Raw genomic sequence first — 20,011 nt, 5'->3', positions numbered from 1 at the left:
AATTAAAAAAGAAATAGTTAAAACGTTTGCCAAGTAATTGTCTGGTATGCTAAACTTGATGACACAAAACGGGCTGCCACAGCATCGATTCGACCCGTCCCTAATTGTTTACTTTTTCCCAAGAACGCTAAAAGAACGCGCCATTGAGTACTTTTGATCCACAAATACCAAATATTATCAAGTGGTTGTGTAGCGCAACCCTTTCAGGGAGTTGCTAGCGCAATATATAGCTTTTCCAACTCTATTGTCAACCTCACGTATTCGTGGCGAATCCTGTTTCATTAACAGCCGAGGCTCTGGCGAACTCCTCATGGATCTAGGGGGTGGGAGAGCGGTATGGCCGAGAAGGGCGCGTGTGGTCATACCAAATCGTTCCCGAGATGGTCGGACATTTTACCGGAACGTACCGGATCTGCATCTGGCAAAGGACCATCAACATCGGTAACACTCCCCAAGGCCTTCGGGAAGTGTCCTTATCGCTACAACAATAACATAATACGCCTAACGCCTAATGCAATAAAATAGATCATCATTGAATGGGGCGAAGCACTGTTAATACAACAACAACATTCCTACCGTGTGTATATTCTGACCCCCTAACTCGCTGGGGGGTTATTGAGTGGTCATATTCAGTAGTTAGGCGTTGTTGTGGCTGTTGTTGTAGCAATGCTCGCCCCACCTAATAGCCGCGACCGATCACAAATTGTCATCAATATCCTCTAACGGGAGTCCAAGGAAACTTGCCGTTTCAACAGGGGTGGACCATAAGGAAAGGGGTGTTAGAGGAGTTGGTTCCCCATTACAATTAAAGAGATGGTTGGTGTCATGTGGGGACACATTGCAAGCAGGGCATACATTTTGTATGTCGGGGTTGATTCTGGATAGGTAAGAGTTTAACCTGTTACAGTATCCAGAACGAAGTTGAGCAAGAGTGACGCGCGTTTCCCTGGGGAGTATGCGTTCCTCTTCTGCGAGTTCTGGATATTTTTCTTCAAGTACCGGATTCACCGGGCAATTCCCGACATAAAGGTCCAACGCCTGTCTATGGAGTTCACCAAGGACCTGCTTGTGTTTTTCCGCTTCATACGGCTGGGTTCTCAGGTGCCGTATTTCCTCAAAATGCTTACGGAGATGACTCCTTAGGCCCCTAGGCGGTGCTGGTTCGTCAATCAGATGTCTGTTGGGATGCCCAGGTTTCTGGGTATTCAACAGAAACTGTTTGGTCAGCATCTCATTTCTCTCCCTGATGGGGAGTATTCTCGCCTCATTATGCAGATGGTGTTCTGGGGACATAAGAAGACAGCCCGTGGCGATTCTGAGAGCAGTATTTTGGCAGGCCTGTAGTTTCTTCCAGTGGGTGGTTTTTAGATTTGGCGACCATATGGGTGACGCGTAGCACGTAATCGGCTGGCTAATTGCTTTGTATGTGGTCAAGAGCGTTTTTTTATCTTTTCCCCAGGTACTGCCAGCAAGGGATTTGAGGATTTTATTACGGCTCTGAATTCTTGGAACAATTGCGGTTGCGTGCGCACCAAAATGTAGATCCTGATCAAACGTCCCACCCAAGATTTTGGGGTGTAGGACAGTCGGTAGCGTAGTGCCATCGACGTGGATGTTCAATATGGTCGACATTTGGGGCGTCCATGTTGTAAATAAGGTCGCGGAAGATTTAGTCGGTGACAATGCCAGGCTTCGCGAGGCGAAAAAACTGAAGAGATCAGGGAGATAGCCGTTTATTTTATTGCATAGATCGATCTTTGGACCTGGGCCTGTGGCCATTATTGTGCAGTCATCGGCGTAGGAAACGATTGTGACTCCTTCCGGTGGTGAAGGTAGCTTAGATATGTAGAAATTAAACAAAAGAGGGGATAGGACACCACCCTGTGGCACCCCTTGTTTAATTCTCCTTTGTTTTGATGTTTCGTTTCTGAATTGCACCGATGCCTGCCGACCACCCAGATAATTTGCGGTCCACCTTTTAAGACATGGGGGAAGGGTAGACCCTTCCAGGTCTTGCAGTAACGAGCCATGGTTGACCGTATCAAAAGCTTTTGATAGGTCTAACGCTACGAGTACTGTTCTATGGTGGGGATATTGATTCAAACCGCAATTTATCTGGGTGCTAATGACATTTAGCGCGGAGGTAGTGCTATGGAGTTTTCTGAAGCCATGCTGATGAGGGGCTAGCTGCAAATGTGCTTGGAAATAAGGGAGCAAAATGGCTTCAAGCGTCTTTGCCACTGGCGATAGGAGAGATATCGGACGATATGACTCACCTACGTTAGCTGGTTTCCCAGGCTTTAGTAGCGGGACCACCTTGGCCATTTTCCATTTCTCGGGTATGACAAAGGTGGAAAGAGACAGGTTGAAGACATGCGCTAAATATTTGAAACCCTCTTTCCCTAGGTTTTTAAGCATCGGCATGGCTATGCCGTCTGGGCCCACTGCTTTGGATGGTTTAGCGCGACCAATGGCGTCCTCAACCTCTCTAGCGGTGATGGTAATTGGTGACGCCCTGAGTTTGTGTTTATGTGCGTGTCTATTGGCTCTCCGTCTATCTTTGTCGACCGTAGGATGCATTATATATTGTCGGCAGAAAGCGCTCGCGCATTTTTTCGCATCCGACAGCACCTTATCGCCAAAGGCGATGGAAACTTTGTCTTTGTGCTTAGTCGGATTCGATAGGGACTTTACGGTGGACCAAAGTTTACCTACACCGGTAGAGAGGTTACAACCTCTTAGGTGTTCTTTCCATTTCGCCCGCTTGTGTTCGTCCACAAGCAATCTGATGCGTTGGTTTATATCCCTTATTTGGGGGTCGCCTGGATCAAGCTGTCTTATAAGGTCGCGTTCCCTCGCTAAGCTCGCGGCCTCCGCCGGGAAGTGGGGCAGGATTTCGGGAATTCTCCCGGCGGGAATGAAATGTGCCGAGGCGGATTCAATGACCTTACGGAAGGCACGCTCCCCTTGGCGGGCATCAGTCGGGATAGGGAGGGCAGCAAAGCTGCCGTCTGTTGCAGATTTATATTCTTCCCACTTTCCTTTTTTGAAGTTTATGAAAGTGCGTTTTTCGGTGACGATGAAGTCGGCGGTACGCTCGAACGAAATAAGTATGGGCAGGTGGTCGGATGCCAATGTTACCATCGGCTGCCAGTTGACGCAGTTTACGAGTTCGGCGCTCACGATTGAGATATCTGGCGAGCTATGACAGCTTCCTACCATACGTGTGGGGTCGTCTCCGTTTATTGTGCAGAACGTCGTTTCGTCTATTTGATCCGCCAACATCTCACCCCGACTGTCCGCCCGCAAGTTTGAATGCCATAGGTCGTGATGGGCATTGAAATCGCCTAAGATAATGCGATTGTTGCCAGTGAGTAAGGCCTCGATATTAGGGCGGTATCCACTGGGGCAACAGGTGACAGGAGGGATGTAGATGTTGATGATTTCTATATTTCCATCGCCTGACCGGACAGATAGGCCTTGACGTTCTAAGACATTGTCACTGCGGTCGATGCCAGGATCAAATATATGATATTGCATAGAGTGGTGTATAATAAACGCGAGGCCGCCTCCATTTCCGCTCTCGCGGTCTTTCCTGTGGACATTATAACCAGAGCAGGTCTGCAATGCAGATCTTGCTGTGAGTTTAGTCTCCTGAATCGCAGCAATGCGGATGTTGTGCCGCTTCATGAAATCGACTATCTCCGTAATCTTCCCAGTTAGTCCATTACAGTTGAACTGCAGAATTCTGAAGTGCATGAGGGGTGACGCCGCCACTCTAGGGGTAAGTGAGGGGTGACTACGCCTAGGTTGTGGAAGGCCAGGACGCAATTGCTGTTGTGGCCTTGGGGCTGGGCGCCCTTGGGCAAGCATTGGGGTACCCGGATGATTTGGTTTGCGACCTGGCAACATGGCGCGATGAAACCCGTCGAGGGGTTGCCGTCGCGGAGACCAGAACATCTAGGAAAGTGGCACCACCCAAGGCAGAAGCTGCATTGAGCGGATGTCGCAAACCTATATATTCTGTGCTGGCAGACGGTGCAAACGGAGGCAGGGACTAAGACTCTGTTTCCCTGACCTGCACGATTGCTGCCAGAAAAGAGGTGGGGAGAAGAAGACGGGGGCAGGGGCTGATGCTCAGCATTGCTACCAGCTCTACTACGAAGGTAGTACTTATGAGTGGTATCAGCTGTTTGAGTTGTTGGCGCGAGCAGCAGCGGGTACTTGTTGTGGCTTGCTGAGCAGCGAAGCTGCTGGAAGGTAGTGGGGATACGCTTAGGCGTAGACTACGGGACGCCCTTGGGCGTGAGCAGCAAGGAGCCACAAAAGATTTATAAAAGTTACGTGGACGTCGGGTTTTGGGATCAAGCCCAGAACAACCTGTCCGATGCAACCATCCCTTGCACGAGACACACTGAACAGAGTATGACCGTCCTAAAAAGATTCTTTTCTGGCAAATGCAGCAAAACCATTTCTCAGGACCGAGGTCAGGAGGGACGAAACAAATTAAATGGGGTTACACTGAAATGACAGTCCTTGGTCGGGAAAAATCCCGAGTCGCTCCGGTACATAGAACCGACTGCCTTGGGAAGCGCCCAAATAAATTGCGGTTTAAATCAAAACCCCCACCATAGAACAGTACTCGTAGCGCTAGACCTATCAAAAGCTTTTGATACGGTCAACCATGGCTCGTTACTGCAAGACCTGGAAGGGTCTACCCTTCCCCCATGTCTTAAAAGGTGGACCGCAAATTATCTGGGTGGTCGGCAGGCATCGGTGCTATTTAGAAACGAAACATCAAAGCCAAGGAGAATTAAACAAGGGGTGCCACAGGGTGGTGTCCTATCCCCACTTTTGTTTAATTTCTACATATCTAAGCTACCTTCACCACCGGAAGGAGTCACAATCGTTTCCTACGCCGATGACTGCACAGTAATGGCCACAGGCCCAGGCCCACAGATCGATGAGCTATGCAATAAAATAAACGGCTACCTCCCTGATCTCTCCAGTTTTTTCGCCTCGCGAAACCTGGCATTATCACCGACTAAATCTTCCGCGACCTTATTTACAACATGGACGTCCCAAATGTCGACCATTTTGAACATCCACGTCGATGGCTCTACGCTACCGACTGTCCTACACCCCAAAATCTTGGGTGTGACGTTTGACCAGGATCTACATTTTGGTGAGCACGCAGCCGCAATTGTTCCGAGAATTCAGAGCCGTAACAAAATCCTCAAATCCCTTGCTGGCAGTACCTGGGGAAAAGATAAAGAAACGCTCATGACTACATACAAAGCAATTAGCCAGCCAATTACGTGCTACGCGTCACCCATATGGTCGCCAAGCCTAAAAATTACCCACTGGAAGAAGCTACAGGCCTGCCAAAATACTGCTCTCAGAATTGCCACGGGCTGTCTTCTTATGTCCCCAGAACACCATCTACATCATGAGGCGAGAATACTCCCCATCAGGGAAAGAAACGAGATGCTGACCAAACAGTTCCTGTTGAATACCCAGAAACCTGGGCATCCCAACAGACATCTGATTGACGAGCCAGCACCGCCAAGGGGCTTAAGGAGTCATCTCCGTAAGCATTTTGAGGAAATACGGCATCTGAGAACACAGCCGTATGAAGCGAAAAAACACAAGCAGGTCCTTGGTGAACTCCACAAACAGGCGTCGGACCTTTATGCCGGGAATTGCCCGGTGAACCCAGTACTCAAAGTAAAGTATCCAAAACTTGCGGAAGAGGAACGCATACTCCCCGGGGAAACGCGTGTCACTCTGGCTCAACTTCGTTCTGGATACTGTAACAGGTTAAACTCTTACCTATCCAGAATCAACCCCGACATACAAAATGTATGCCCCGCTTGCAATGTGTCCCCACATGACACCAACCATCTCTTTAATTGTAATGTGGAACCAACGCCTCTAACACCCCTTTCCCTATGGTCCACCCCTGTTGAAACAGCAAGTTTCCTTGGACTCCCGTTAGAGGATATTGATGACAGTTTGTGATCGGTCGCGTCTGTTAGGTGGGGCGAAGCACTGCTACAACAACAACAACAACAACCGGGGTCAGGAGACGGACCCGGATTGGGTTCGATACCTTCCCGGAGCAAGAGAATATGGAGCAGTCCCGCTGCAAGGAGCTGCTGGGAGGATAGCAATTTGTGGGAGGGACGCAACAAATTAAATGGGGTTACACTGAAATGGCAGTCCTTGGTCGGGAAAAATCCCGCGTCGCTCCGGTACATAGAACCGACGGCTTTGGGAAGCGTCGGTAGTTGGCTTCGACTAAACCGATAATGCCAGAACAAAATGTATATGAATTGATATTGGGTATTAAATTGGAACCACGCCAGTTTTTAAATCTAATTTTGAGAATTTTCTATTATCTAATTACGTGTTGTATCAATATAGTTACATAGTAACCTTGTACATCCTTCTTTCTCTTTGCTACTCTCTCTTAGTTAAGCTTCCGTTAGTTATACTTTTAAGAAACTACATACTCTTACTTTACTATACTACTTTCTTCTTACTCTTGCTTATTGTACATATCGTAACGTTTAAGGTAGTCACATTTTAAGTCTTACTTTTTAAGCTCTCTGTACTTTGAATTCCGAAATAAAGTTTAGTTTATGTTTGAGATTCCGACGTGTTACGGTCTGCTGTTATGGTCTACGGTGACGGTCCACTTGGGAGTGTGTTCGCGCAGACACACCTAGTGACTGGGGATGGGGCGAAAGTGGCGATAAAAAGTATCGAAAAAGACAAGAAAAAAACAGACCGGCCATCACTAGGAAAAAAAGCCATGAGTTTCCGGAGAATTGTGATGTTGGCGGCAGCAAAATTTGAGGCGGGCCGAAAAAGAAAAAGAAAAACTGCCTTATCAGCACTATTGCTGCCTAAACTGCACATCGCCACGTATATTTAGCTGATCGCCAAACACCCTAGCCGGCTGTGCAAGTATTCAAGCGGCATTGGGGAAGAACCAAAAGACTGCAACGAGGAATTGCAGGCCGGTGCCTTAGCCCAACTGCTAGAGGAACAATCAGGGGGTAATAAACTATACAAAACGTCAAGTGATGCAGTAAGTCGGCGTTTCACAGTCACTCCTAGCGAGGAAAGTTATAGTGATTCCGACTCGGACGGCACTGCGCAAAATGGTGACGAGAACCATTGCAATCCGAAGATAAACCCCTTTCTCTACGTGTATGAAGTACCATACCACCTCCGGAAAAACGTCCGACACCAATTCCGCCTCCACGGCCAGCAGCACGCTGAAGCGTAATACAACGAACGGCAGAATTAGCACCCTGTCATCCAGATAGTAAAGGTATACACGGAATTTCATTGCCACCAGGTTAGCTCGATCACCTCGGACCAGAGTGAAACAACCACCAACGCCGGCCACCGCAACCTGAACCACATACTGGGTGAGTCCGTTCCTTTATATTTTGTCTTCGCGCGAGTGAACTTATAATTAGCTCTACAAGTTTTTTTAACAAAACAAAAGAAGGTTCGCCACCGGCACCAGGTCGATGAGGAATAACCAAAGCATACGCACCACCCTATATGAAATGGTCATATAGCTAAAGCAGCCAAAACTATGTACAAAATTTTGATAATTCACTTGTAAATGTTTTGATTTTGTATTCGACATATTTTACCGAGTTAAAAAGTTAGTTAAATTGTTTTAAACAATGGATTAGATTTTAATATGTAAAGGCTTGTATAATGTAGGATGTCGTACATACACCTGCGAGCAATAAAATTGCAGCAACAATAATACGCAATTTTTACCATTTTCAAAGCAAAATTCTCATTGTTGTATGGAAAAGAATTATATATATAACCTGGAACTCGTCTTAAATTAGACTACATCGCGCTCCAAAACGGTTTCGAAATTGGTTGACAGTCATTGTCGTTTAAATCAGTAAACCCGGTTTTACAATTGAGGGAAATGGAAATAGAAGATTAATTGCTGCAACTTGCAAGCCAATTTGCTACTTTTTTTACTCGCAGATGTACCTATCATAACTATATACCACTATGCCTTGTACTAGTATAAGCCAATTTAAAGGAGACCATTGGAATTATCTGCCAGAAAATAGACTGTCATGTCAAGGCGACAAACTTCGCTAAAGCGTAATATATTTTCAATGTATAAATCCAACCAAATTGTATAGTAATGCGATTAGCTATTAAACGTATGCCATTATGGTTTATTTGTATGTACGTACGTGCACTCCTTTGCAAGCACCAATTATGCCAATGTTGCAATATTTTCCCGACAATTTTTTTTGATTCTGGACAATCATAAAGTGTTTTACAATTAACACGAACACATACCTAAATATTATACACGTATTTATTAATTTTTACTGCCTACAATTGAAGTAACAAAGCATTCAGTAACCCAGCCAGCATTTTTTGAAAATTTTGATCAAAATATATTTAAATATCATACCGCAAGATGATTAAAAACGTTCAAATTTATAAGCATTTTCTGTTCGAAAATTAACGTATTGTCGGGAGAAAAATTTACCATAAATGTGATTATTCTTGAATAATCATTTATGATTCCTATTTCGAAACGCTTTTTATTCATATTTGATATCATTGTAAAATTGAGCTTTAATAGTTTTAGAGTAATATTTGACTGCTTTTCAAAGTCATTTTCTGATCATATTCGTGAATATATTTCAATCGTTTTGGTTGAGATTTTTGAATCATTTTTGAATGCCACATTTTTTCTTCATATCTCATTCAAAATATGATACTACATAATAATCTTATTTCATCAGGGGAAGAAAGCATGCGAAAGTGAGCTATTCGAACCACAGCTAACTCGCAAACAAACTTGACCGATATACACCTACGACTACAACATCCAACTTCAGCATTATCGTCTGCATCTTAAAATACGGATGCGATACGGGATGTTGAAGCCGTATCCAGGTATGTCAAGATAGTTTCGCTTACGTGGGGTTCAAATAGCTCACAACCTATGTATTGTCCAATCATTATGTATTTTCTGGGAAGCTGAAGGGGAGAAATGGTTGGGAAATCTTCGTTCACGAGCAGCATTACATTATTTTTGTCTTGAAGAATATCTTTTGCATAAATTATAAAATTTTTATATATTTTTTCTTAGCTTCATGATTGAAAAAATATGTGTATGTGAAAAAAATAAAATTTTTAATGAAAAGTAAAATTTCAATAAGTATAAAATTCATTATTCAGTCAACAAATATATTCATAAAAGATTCAGAAAGCAGAATGAAAAATGATTATAAATTTTTGATCACCTAAAGTAAACACATTTGATTCAAATATGATTCCAAAATATGATTGAAAAACTATATTCAGTTTTTGATCATCAACTGTAAGCATATTTGATTATTCTTTTTGTTGGTTTTTATGAAATATTAAAATTTAGTCATTAAAAGACTTCAAAAATGATTCCAAAATGTGATCGAAAAATGCCTTTTAGCTTTTCATCATCAAAACTATTCATATTTGATTATTTCTTTTGTTCAATTGTATGATAACTCATTATTTAGTCAGAAAGAGTAATCAAATTGTATTGATATGTAGGGAAATTCAAAATTGAATCACCTAAATGCTGAGTGGGAAGACTCATTTAAGATAAAATACATATACATGCCTAGGCCATTCAATGCCATTTGGACGAATAAAGAAACATATATATGTATATATTTTTTTGGTATGGTTAATCACTCCTACCAGTGAATATCCATTTCCTTTTTCTGCATATATTTTGATTCCTTCACTTCTAACATACCTACCTACAGACATACATGTACCGTAGTTCATGAACTGGATATTTTTTTGTTGGGTACCTTGTTGGCAGAGATAAGGAAATCAATTCATACGTAAAGAAATGCACGGATGTGCAGCTTCAAAATCTTACTAATCCCTACCTACCCAATAAGTTAAATAGGCTGCTCTATGTACATAAACACATCAATAGTAAGTTAACTTAACCAAAACTTGCTATTAGACAGATAACAGTATTTATGTACGCAAAGCAGAATAGCATTTAAAGAGGGTATTTAGAAACAAAGATACCAAACACATTAATATAATAAATTTATTATGCCGATAGGTGCCAACCTATATACGTTTATGAATTTATAAAATAGTTATGTAAGCCAACCAAAATTATAACTTAGACTTCACGAAAGTAAATAAAAAAAAAAGATAATCAGATTGTATTGCCTTATGAGCAGGAAGCTCGCGAAGATTAAAACGCATAGACATACTTAATTATATTTCAGTTTTTTTATGATGAATTATAAATAAAGTTGTAATTATAATGGGAATGCTGGCATTCGAATTGACTTAGAAGGCATGTAGGCATACAGGTAACGGGCCACCGGAATTTTAGGTGCGACGGTGGCCATGGTTTTTGAGGGTGGGATAATGCACCGGGCGTCGCAACACCACCCGCGGCGCCCCTATGTATATTCGGCCTTTTTTGTTTCCTTTTAATTTTCAGCGTTTTTTTTTCATTTTCAGCGTTAGTAACCGGCCATGTCCGGTTCGGAAACTTTTTTTTGCGGTTTTTTTTTTAATTTAAATTTTTGAATGTTGTAACGGTCTGTCCGTGACATCCGGTTCGGCCGGATGTTGTTTTAGTCCATTTGAGCGTTTTGAATTAGTTCCGCGCTTTTGTCAGTTTTTTTTAAAGGCATGATATTACTTTTTTTCTGTTTATGGCGCAGGAACAGTAAGGTTGGCAAGGACCCGCCCCAGCCGACAATGACTAGCCACTGTGCACCACCACATCATGCCGACCGCCTTCCTTACTGCTTCCACTGAAAATGCGTATCCATAACAGACGATAAAGGTAGTCGATCACGACTACATTATGTTATGGTAACGCATTTACCGTGGAAGCAGTAAGGAAGGCGGCCGGCATGATGTTGTGGTGCACAGTGGCTAGTCATTGTCGGCTGGGGCGGGTCCTTGCCAACCTTACTGTTCCTGCGCCATCTACAGAAAAAAGTTCCTATCATGCCTATCAAAACGAGCAGCTGTCAAATTCAAAACAAACTGACAGAAGCGCAGAGACCGACTCAAAACGCTTATAATTCAAATTAAAACGACATCCGGTCGAACCGGATGCCAAGGACAAACCGTTCCAACATTTAAAAATTCAAATTCAAAAAAAAAGAATGACGCAAGAAAATTTGCCGAACCGGACATGGCCGGTTACTACTCTGAAATCAAAATAACCGCTGAAAATTAAAAGAAAACAAAAAGGAAAATAAACGGGCCGAATATACATAGGGGCGCCGCGGGTGGTGTTGCGACGCCCGGTGCTATGTCCCATCCTCAAAAAAAACCATGGCCACCGACGCACCTAAATTTCGGTGGCCCCTTACCTGGTAACCCTACGTGCCTTCTAAATAAATGGCGACGCCAGCATTCCCATATTGTTAACAAATTTATTCAAGTTTCATTATTACTAATATAGCATTTCTTTCTATAAACTTCTTTTGATCTTACTGCAAGGCTTTTTTTTTTTTTTTATATGTATATTTATGCTTATAAATATTTTTATTTAAAAAAAAAAGTAGCAATCAAAAATGCGTGCCTAATTGGAGAGGAACTCTATTTATTTTTTGTAAGTTTTTAGAAAAATTATTGTGAGCTGCGTTTTGTCACGGTTCATTGAATGTAATAATAATTGGTTTGTTTTTATAATCTAATATATTATATATATAATAAATTTTTTTTTTTGGTAGAAATTTGGTTAAATGCCGTTTTCTTTTTTCATTCACAAACCTATCTTAGGGCTGTACAGTTTGGATACAACTTCCGATAATTGGGGCCCCCTTACAAAATTAATATGTTGTTGTATTAGACTTAATTTGAGTTTAACAAAACATCAATTTGGTATAACACATAGTATAATGACACTAATATGTACTATGTACTAAGAAATTTGTTATAATAATAATAATAATAATTAAACGCAACTAAGACTAAATTTGGGGTAAATCATAATCCTCAAAAAATTCTTTCACATGTTCAAGTAAAACGTAAGCTTTTAAATTCATAGAAAAATTACCGGAGTCATTTAGCTGTTCAGGTAGAACGTGAGCTTTTGAATTTATGGTAAAATTAAAGAAATCGTTTTACAGGTTCAGGTAAAATGTGAACTTTTTAAACTTATAGTAAAATTAATGAAATCGTTTTACTTGTTCAGGTGAAACGTAAACTGTTTTGCATTTATCAGTCAGTGCTGGTATTGTTTTGGGTTTAGTTCAACTCAGTAAAAAAAATGTATACACTTTTTTTTTGTTTTTGTTGATACCCAGCAAAAATCTAGTGACCAAAGATGGCGACCAACAACAAAATATCCCACATTGTTCCACAATTGTTAGTATGGCAGAATGAGATGGCCTAATTGAAATGCCCGATACATATATGCTTGCCTTTTCTTACATGCTATGTACCCTCAAATACGTCACAAAAATTTTCTGCGAATCAGCCATTCCGTTTACCATAGTTGCACGCAACATCAATTGATAATCTTCCAAAAATTGTATGCATAAATTGTACAGATAATTTGCAAGCAGCATATAATTTCAAACAAGTAAATTGTACAGATAATTTGCAGGCAGCATATAATTTCAAACAAGTAGCTCGTCGTTCAGATGAAGAATTTAAGAAATTGTCGGCTACGCAGAAAGTGGAGACAAAATTAATTTATGCTTCTGCTGAGACTTCTAATGCTTTGCAGGTAAGTTTGCCAAGGAATTTCTTTCTTGCAAAAAAATCTATAATCAAAAAACAATATTTATGTGATCAAATGAAAATATAGACAACAAACTAGCATTTGCAGCATTAACTGCTTATGAAAAGGTGTTAGAAGAATTAGAATGAGTTGAAAATTTGAAATGAATTTGCTAACACAAAGAAAAGAAAAAAGGGAAAATAATAGAAATAAAACTTGAAAGTTGTAAATTGGGTTGGCATTGACAGATTGACTGGTGTATCATCGGCAACAACGCAGGTAAAGTAGAGCTATGGAATGGAAAGTAACTTCAATAATAAATGAAAAAAGCAACAACCAAAGTAGTGCGTAAAATTCAATATTGGAGTTAATCTTATTGTTCTTTGGTGCAGACGTTATGGATGAGTAAGTGGTTGAAGTACTAGCGCTGGTCGTGGCTGCCGACTGTCGCACACCCCAAAATCTTGGGTGTGACGTTTGATCAGGATCTACGTTTTGGTGAGCATGCAGCCGCAATTATACCTAAAATCCAGAGCAGTAAAAAAATCCTCTAATCCCTTGCTGGCAGTACTTTGGGAAAAGAAAAAGAAACGCTCATTACCACATACAAAGCAATTGGCCAGCCGATTGCATGCTACGCGTCCCCTCTATGGTCGCCAAGCCTAAAAACTACTCACTGGAAGAAGCTACAGGCCTGCCAAAATACTGCTCTCAGAACCGCCACGGGCTATCTTCTTATGTCCCCAGAACACCATCTACAGATTCACTTGGGCAAATCATAAGAGTGGTATTCATGTAAAATTTTCAGTTGTTTCCATTGTTTCAAATATATAATTTGATTAAATCATAGGGTAATTCTTTACTTTAGCTCACTGCTAAAACTCGTGCAAAATTATTGGGAGGGGTCTCAAAAGACGTCCTTTGGGCCCAGGATCACAAATTAGAAAATTTTCATGTGGTTGTTGTAATTTTGATGCTTTTGTTGAACCCACAAGAAAAGCTGGGTAAAAGTGTTTTGCGCAGATATAGTTTTGGTCTCCAAACCGGTTTTGGACCCACCCAGGAAAGGTGTTCTTACTTTGGATCCCACCCCCGGTTTCGGAATTCCCCAGGGCCATTTTTCGGGTTTGGAAATATCTTTTGACAGAAACTAATTATTTAATTTCCGCTTTCGGATTCGTGGTCCTGGGTTCATAACGCGTCTTTGACACCTCGCAATATTTTTGGACGAGTTTTAGCAGTTGTGGCGAGTCCTGTTTCATTAACAGCCGAGGCTCTGCGACCCCGAACTCCTCATGGATCTAGGCGGTGGGATGGCCTAGAAGGTCGCATGTGGCCATAACAAATCGTTCCCGAGATGGTCGGGCCTGGTACCAGTTTTTAATACAACAAAATACAACAGAACTTACCAATAAAAAAGTCAAACATTCACACAAATTATCTATCGCAATTGAAAAGCTAAGCAAATTAAATACGTTACGTACTCGGAATTTGCAATTTGTTTTGCTCTGCTCATCGTTGGCTATTTGCCCCAACCTCTCGCATTATCAGGGTTAGCTTATTGTTTTCTTTTTTTTGCTGTAAAGCAAGCTATAGCGCAAGCGTTAATCAGCTTATCTGGTATAAACATACATACCTAGATATACTTATGTGCTCACTGACACATACAAGTACATTTGCGGACGATCGCTGAAGCAGCACAAAAATATTCCGATCGAAGATTACTTACGTACCTATTAATGTGAAGCTAAGTAAAGTCAATTGCCTACTAGTTAATTTATAAACTAATAATGCCCCCTAATATCAAGTCTAGACCATAGACTTGAGTGGACTGAGTGACCATATAAAGACGTCATTGGGATCAAGAGATGAATTTTACATGTCGAACACTGGTGCGCCATGACGACTATTTTAATTTAAGCTTAATCACTTCTTATCAAATATGCCAGTCATCCCTTGATAGCGGTAATGGCGGGCGCCAATCCTCTGCTTCCAAAGATGGAGAAGAATATCTTCTAGCTAGTGGTGCCATTGGACCTTTATTCGATGGGAGAATTGTTTTGTTTATCCGGGAATTTTACTTGGTTACTTTTGTTATTACAAAGAACAGCTCATGCAATTGGCTGCAGTTGATCGTGTTTTACCTTGTTCACGGGACGTGCCATTAAGTAGAAGTGATTACTCACGCATTGCAATTCCTAAGAAGTGTAGAGGCGCTTAATAAGTTCTTAGTAAAAATGAAAAAAAATTTCACATCTATATGCTCGTTGGAATGAGTCCTACAAACTTCCTATAGAAAAATTGAGGCAACATAATTGAAAAATATGTATGGTAATCTGAATGTAATCTGTAGGTAATCTGTATGATATGTATGGTCTCTGTGTTTTAACACGGGTTTGACGTGGCTAAATACAAATGAAGTTGTGCTGCACCAGAGATTAGTGGATTCATAACCGGTACTGTCAAAAAACTTCGTGATGGATTAATAAATTTTGCAGTAGTTAGTAGTAGTAGTGGTTTGAAATGCAATCGGGATAAAATTCCCTATCTTGATCGGAAGCATTCTTAAATATTCAGATGTGAAACTAATTAAAAAATTATTTAGTTGCACGTAAAACTAACTGATCAGCCTTTGATCATTGCAAAGCTATTATAAATTTTTATTAAACTATGTGGGATTTACACATTTTTGCGTTAAAGTATTATCCTCGTAAGTTTCCAACACGTCAGCCAAATGCTCGTTATCTCTGGGTTTCTTGAATTATCGTTTTTTGCTTGCAGTCTTCTTACGTTTTGGAACTGTTTTCTTGGGTCCATGATCTTGCATAGAACGTATACCTGTATTAAAAACCACATTTGTTATTGATTACAAACTCTGTTGGCCACATGATTATTACCTTGTTTCTCAAGATATTCATCAATTTTAGCATCATCCATTGCATCCACAGTTGCTGAACGCCACAATTTTTGAAATTCCTCATCCACCTTTTCAATCTTTCAATCTTGGGCTTCCTCTCCACACTAGATATAAAATTTCACTTTGTAAGACAGCATTGACAAATTTTATGGAATACATACGTAGGAGTGGCCATCGCCCTTTTTTTGAAGGCTTCGCGTTCTCTTAGCAGAGCTGGATCCATGGTTTTTTGTTTTATATTTTTTTCGAAAATCATCGAAATACTTGTCTGGATTTGTTAAACTGAAGATGACAACTGTCAGCTGTTAATTATAGTTCGTTTAGATGGGAAGACAGTTTGCTTGTTATATGACACGTACCTTCAATTTGTGTTCCTACCGACATAGAAAGCCTACCCAGCCAGCATTTTTTGAAAATTTTGATCAAAAATATTTAAATATCATACCCCAAGATGGCAGCGATTTAGTTTAGCACCCCCCGATTTCTGGGTTGAACTTGATATCAAATTAAAGAGGGAGTTCTCCCGATCACAAATATATATACATATATATTTTGAAGTGCGCAAACTTATAGTTTAAAAGTATATAGTAATCCCTCTAGATATTCAGATTTCATGGAATCTCAACGTGGAGAAGGAGGTGAAAAGTCCTTGACTATGGTGGTCAGACACACATCTAGCTCAAAAGCTATAAACAACAATTTCAATAATTCGTCCAGCTCTAGTACCAACCAAACACACAACAAATTGATTGATTTACTTCCCTCCAATTCCGATTCAGCAAACGCCGATTTCATCGATGTAGCACAACACAGCGCGTCCTTTCACTCTTCCTTAAATACAACGAGTACCGTTTTGAATAATGCGGCTACTTCCTTAACCAACGAAGGAACATTCCCTACAACAAACGAAAATATAATGGCAATACTACAAACAATATTACAGAAGCATATCGACCTGGAATTTAGATTGACTAAGATTGAAGAAAAGGTGCGTAGTGAAATATTGAACTGTTATTTGTGAAACCCTAGCAATTGTAGCCGCAATACCTTGATTCTCTTTAATTATTATTTATGCTATCATTTCAGCTTCCAGAATTGGCAGAAGTCATGGCTATCTATAAGGTCATGCGTGACTCAAAAGTTCTGATTAAGAAAACGCACAAAATAGTATGCCGTATCAGCGGAGAAACGGAAAATGATACTCACACCGAGCTCTCTATCGTTATGCCACTAACATCGCAGGATTCAGTTTATGACATTGAGAAAAAGTTGGACTCAGATGATTATCAAGAATCAATGGTATTTTTGAATATTTTTAATTGTGTTTCATAACTTAAATTGGTGGTTTTCATTTAGAAATCATATATCTTTATGCTGAAAGGTGCATCATTAGACATTATTGGAGTAATGAGAAAACTTTTCTCTGACAACGTTCTTTTCAATTTTAACTGGAACGGAGTACAGGGCAAACGATCTTTATCTAAACTGAAACTCGTGAACAGCGTACTTTTTGGTAGTGTAATTTAAATAGTTTTAAAATGTTATTGCTAACATTGTCCATTCCTATTAATTTAGACGTTTTCAAACTGCAAGGCAGGATCGACTTCGAAGACAGCATGAGACGGTGTTTAACGCTGAGCCACAATCGGCATAAACAAAGGCGGTATCTGACCCATAAATCCAGCTCTGAAACAGCATAAACCTACCTACAACAAACGAACAAGACACACTGAAATAATCTTGATTAAAAATTATATAAGAACCTAATAATTCTTTTTTCCTAAGTTCCTATTCTAAGCTTTTTATGCTCTTATTAAAATAATATTCAACAATCGCACAAAGTTTGCGAAGATTCTTAAAGCAATTTAAATGCAATGTATAACAAAAAAGTATTTTCACTATAAATATTTGTGATGAACTTAACTGAAATAATTCTAAGTTTTTCCTACGTTACTAAGCTTTTTATGCTCTAATTAAAATAATATTCAACAATCGCACAAAGTTTGCAAAGAATTTTAAAGCAATTTAATTGCAACGAATTTGTCAATAATTTTTAACCAAAAATTTATAAACTAGATGTATAAGAAAAAAGTATTTTCACTATAAATATTTGTGATGAACTTAACTGAAATAATTCTAAGTTTTTTCCTACGTTACTAAGCTTTTTATGCTCTAATTAAAATAAAATTCAACAATCACACAAAGTTTGCGAAGATTTTTAAAGCAATTTAAATGCAATGTATAAGAAAAAAGTATTTTGACTATAAATATTTGTGATGAACTTAACTGAAATAATTCTAAGTTTTTTCCTACGTTACTAAGCTTTTTATGCTCTAATTAAAATAATACTCGAATTTCAGAACCTGCCTGAATATTCAACAATCGCACAAAGTTTGCAAAGATTTTTAAAGCAATCTAATTGCAACGAATTTGTCAATAATTTTTAACCAAAATTTATAAAATAGATGTATAACAAAAAAATATTTTGAATATAAATAATTGCTGATGAATTTAACTGACAGTACCAATACCATCAACTAAATAGTCCTTATAAATATTGTAATCACATAATTCAAAACAAAAAATTACTATGAGTACCTACGTTTATTATTGCAAAATCACGAAGAAAGAAAATTGCATGAAGTACATTCAATCTAAAATTATGCCACAGAATACATATATCGCATTTTAAACTAAAAAATATGAAAACTTAAAAAAATTTCAGATCGGTATTTAAGTGTAAATCGATCCATGAAAGCATCGTGAAATAACTTTTTTTTTGGTAGTTAACGTTATCGTTTAGCCTGGTTTTGTTACCAATTTTGTTATTTTCGTGGTATAAATCAACATTCAACACAAATCTTCTCTGATTATGAGTTGAAATACTTTTTGGTTTAGGTTGTGATATGTAAAATTACATATTTTTGTACACAGTTCTAAAATGTAAAGGGAAAAAATTTATATTTGTGTATTAATTGAATTATTAAAAAGATATTGTTATATTAATGATATAGAGAAGCGCCAATACGAATGTAAGTGGTTTCAAACTACTGGTAGGCAATTCACCAATTTAACTGTCAAAAAAATGTTAAATTGTTCATTTTATGTAAAAAAAATTTGAAAGTTGCAATTGAAGTTCTGAAAGCTCGGAAATTTCAATTGAAGTTCAAATAATTACAATTGAAGTTCACAATTTTCAATAGAACTTCAGTAAATTATAATTGAAGCTCAGGAATTTCAACTGCAGTTCAGCAAATTACAACTGAAGTTCAGAAAATAACAATTTAAGTTCAATTATAATTTTCTGAACTACAAACAGAAATTCTGAACTTCAATTTTAATTTTCTGAACTACAAATTGAAATTCTGAGCTTCAATTTAATTTTCTGAACTTGAATTGAAATTTTTGAACTTCAATTGTAACTTTCGAACCTCAATTGCAGCTTTCTGAACTAAAATAAAAAAGTTATAGCATTAAAATTGGCGAATTACAAGTCAACTTACCCAAATTGTGAATTGCCTACTCACGATTTGATGGTTTACTGCAACAAATAGTTCTGTTAGTTCTTTTCTTTTGTTTTCTATATCATTAATTAATATATTTAAGTTTCCCTTAACTTTGTATGCATACAATCGCATACAATCGCATACAATAAAATTTGTATTTATGGGTCACCAACAAGACTGAAAAACTATTCCTTAAGACTTATAGTTAATAATTTACAACTATTATAAATAATGTAATATATTGTAAAAATGTTTAATAAAAGAAATGTTAATAGATTTGAATTAAAGAAATATTTTATTTATATAGCAGTATAATCGAAGTAAAAAAACGGTCATAACACTAGTCAAAAGACGGTCATATTAACGTAAAAATACTCGTAAAGTTACAGGTATATAACTCAAAAAATGATTGCCAGAACGTGAATGTAAGAACAGTACAGCACTATAGTTTGTTTACTTTTCGATAACCTAAAACCGTATATGTGTGAGCAGTATGGACAATCACATAAATAGGTACGACGGAATGGACTGGTCACAAATGTTACTGCTGCCCTGTACAAATGCTACTTAGCGATTTACGTGTTCCATCGACACAGCTGTTAGTCATTTTCCTAGTCAATTTACGGGCACATTTTTGCTGGGTAATGTAAGCTAATCCGCATTACTCGTTATTTGCGTCCCTTAATATAAATTTAAGGCGTTTTAACTGATAATGCAATTGAACTTGAATTACCAATAAAACTTTATTCCTTACCGAAACAATATCAATACTTTTTGCTCATTCCAAAATCATATCCGCAACAATTGCAT

General features: G+C 39.0%; 2 protein-coding genes and 1 long non-coding RNA gene across 4 annotated transcripts in view; 1 reads left to right on the top strand and 2 right to left on the bottom strand.

Moving 5' to 3' along the window:
• The window catches only part of LOC137248677 (uncharacterized), a 278,289-nt gene that overhangs the window by 170,989 nt on the left and 87,289 nt on the right, over positions 1 to 20,011 (bottom strand). The gene's annotated exons all lie outside the window — the stretch shown is intronic.
• LOC137250340 (uncharacterized) lies at positions 12,357 to 17,899 on the top strand. Of its 2 annotated transcripts, none has more exons than XM_067782961.1 (5): positions 12,357 to 12,784; positions 16,284 to 16,683; positions 16,782 to 16,994; positions 17,052 to 17,208; positions 17,271 to 17,899. In XM_067782961.1, exons 1-5 carry the CDS (start codon positions 12,753 to 12,755, stop codon positions 17,393 to 17,395), a joined length of 927 nt encoding a protein of 308 aa, XP_067639062.1. In that variant the 5' UTR covers positions 12,357 to 12,752; the 3' UTR covers positions 17,396 to 17,899. The 2 variants fall into 2 exon arrangements, with proteins under 2 accessions (XP_067639062.1, XP_067639063.1); XM_067782962.1 differs by having other exon boundaries at positions 12,358 to 12,784; positions 16,296 to 16,683.
• LOC137250341 (uncharacterized) lies at positions 15,376 to 16,180 on the bottom strand. Its single transcript, XR_010952916.1, has 4 exons — positions 16,055 to 16,180; positions 15,857 to 15,997; positions 15,676 to 15,799; positions 15,376 to 15,616 (listed from the first exon to the last, which is right to left on the bottom strand). It is a non-coding gene; the product is annotated as an uncharacterized lncRNA (long non-coding RNA).

The sequence above is a fragment of the Eurosta solidaginis genome, chromosome 4, assembly GCF_040869045.1.
Source record: "Eurosta solidaginis isolate ZX-2024a chromosome 4, ASM4086904v1, whole genome shotgun sequence".
NCBI lineage: Eukaryota > Metazoa > Arthropoda > Insecta > Diptera > Tephritidae > Eurosta > Eurosta solidaginis.
The sequence above is the reverse complement of the archived record's forward strand: the minus strand, read 5'-3'. Positions and strand labels throughout refer to the sequence as shown.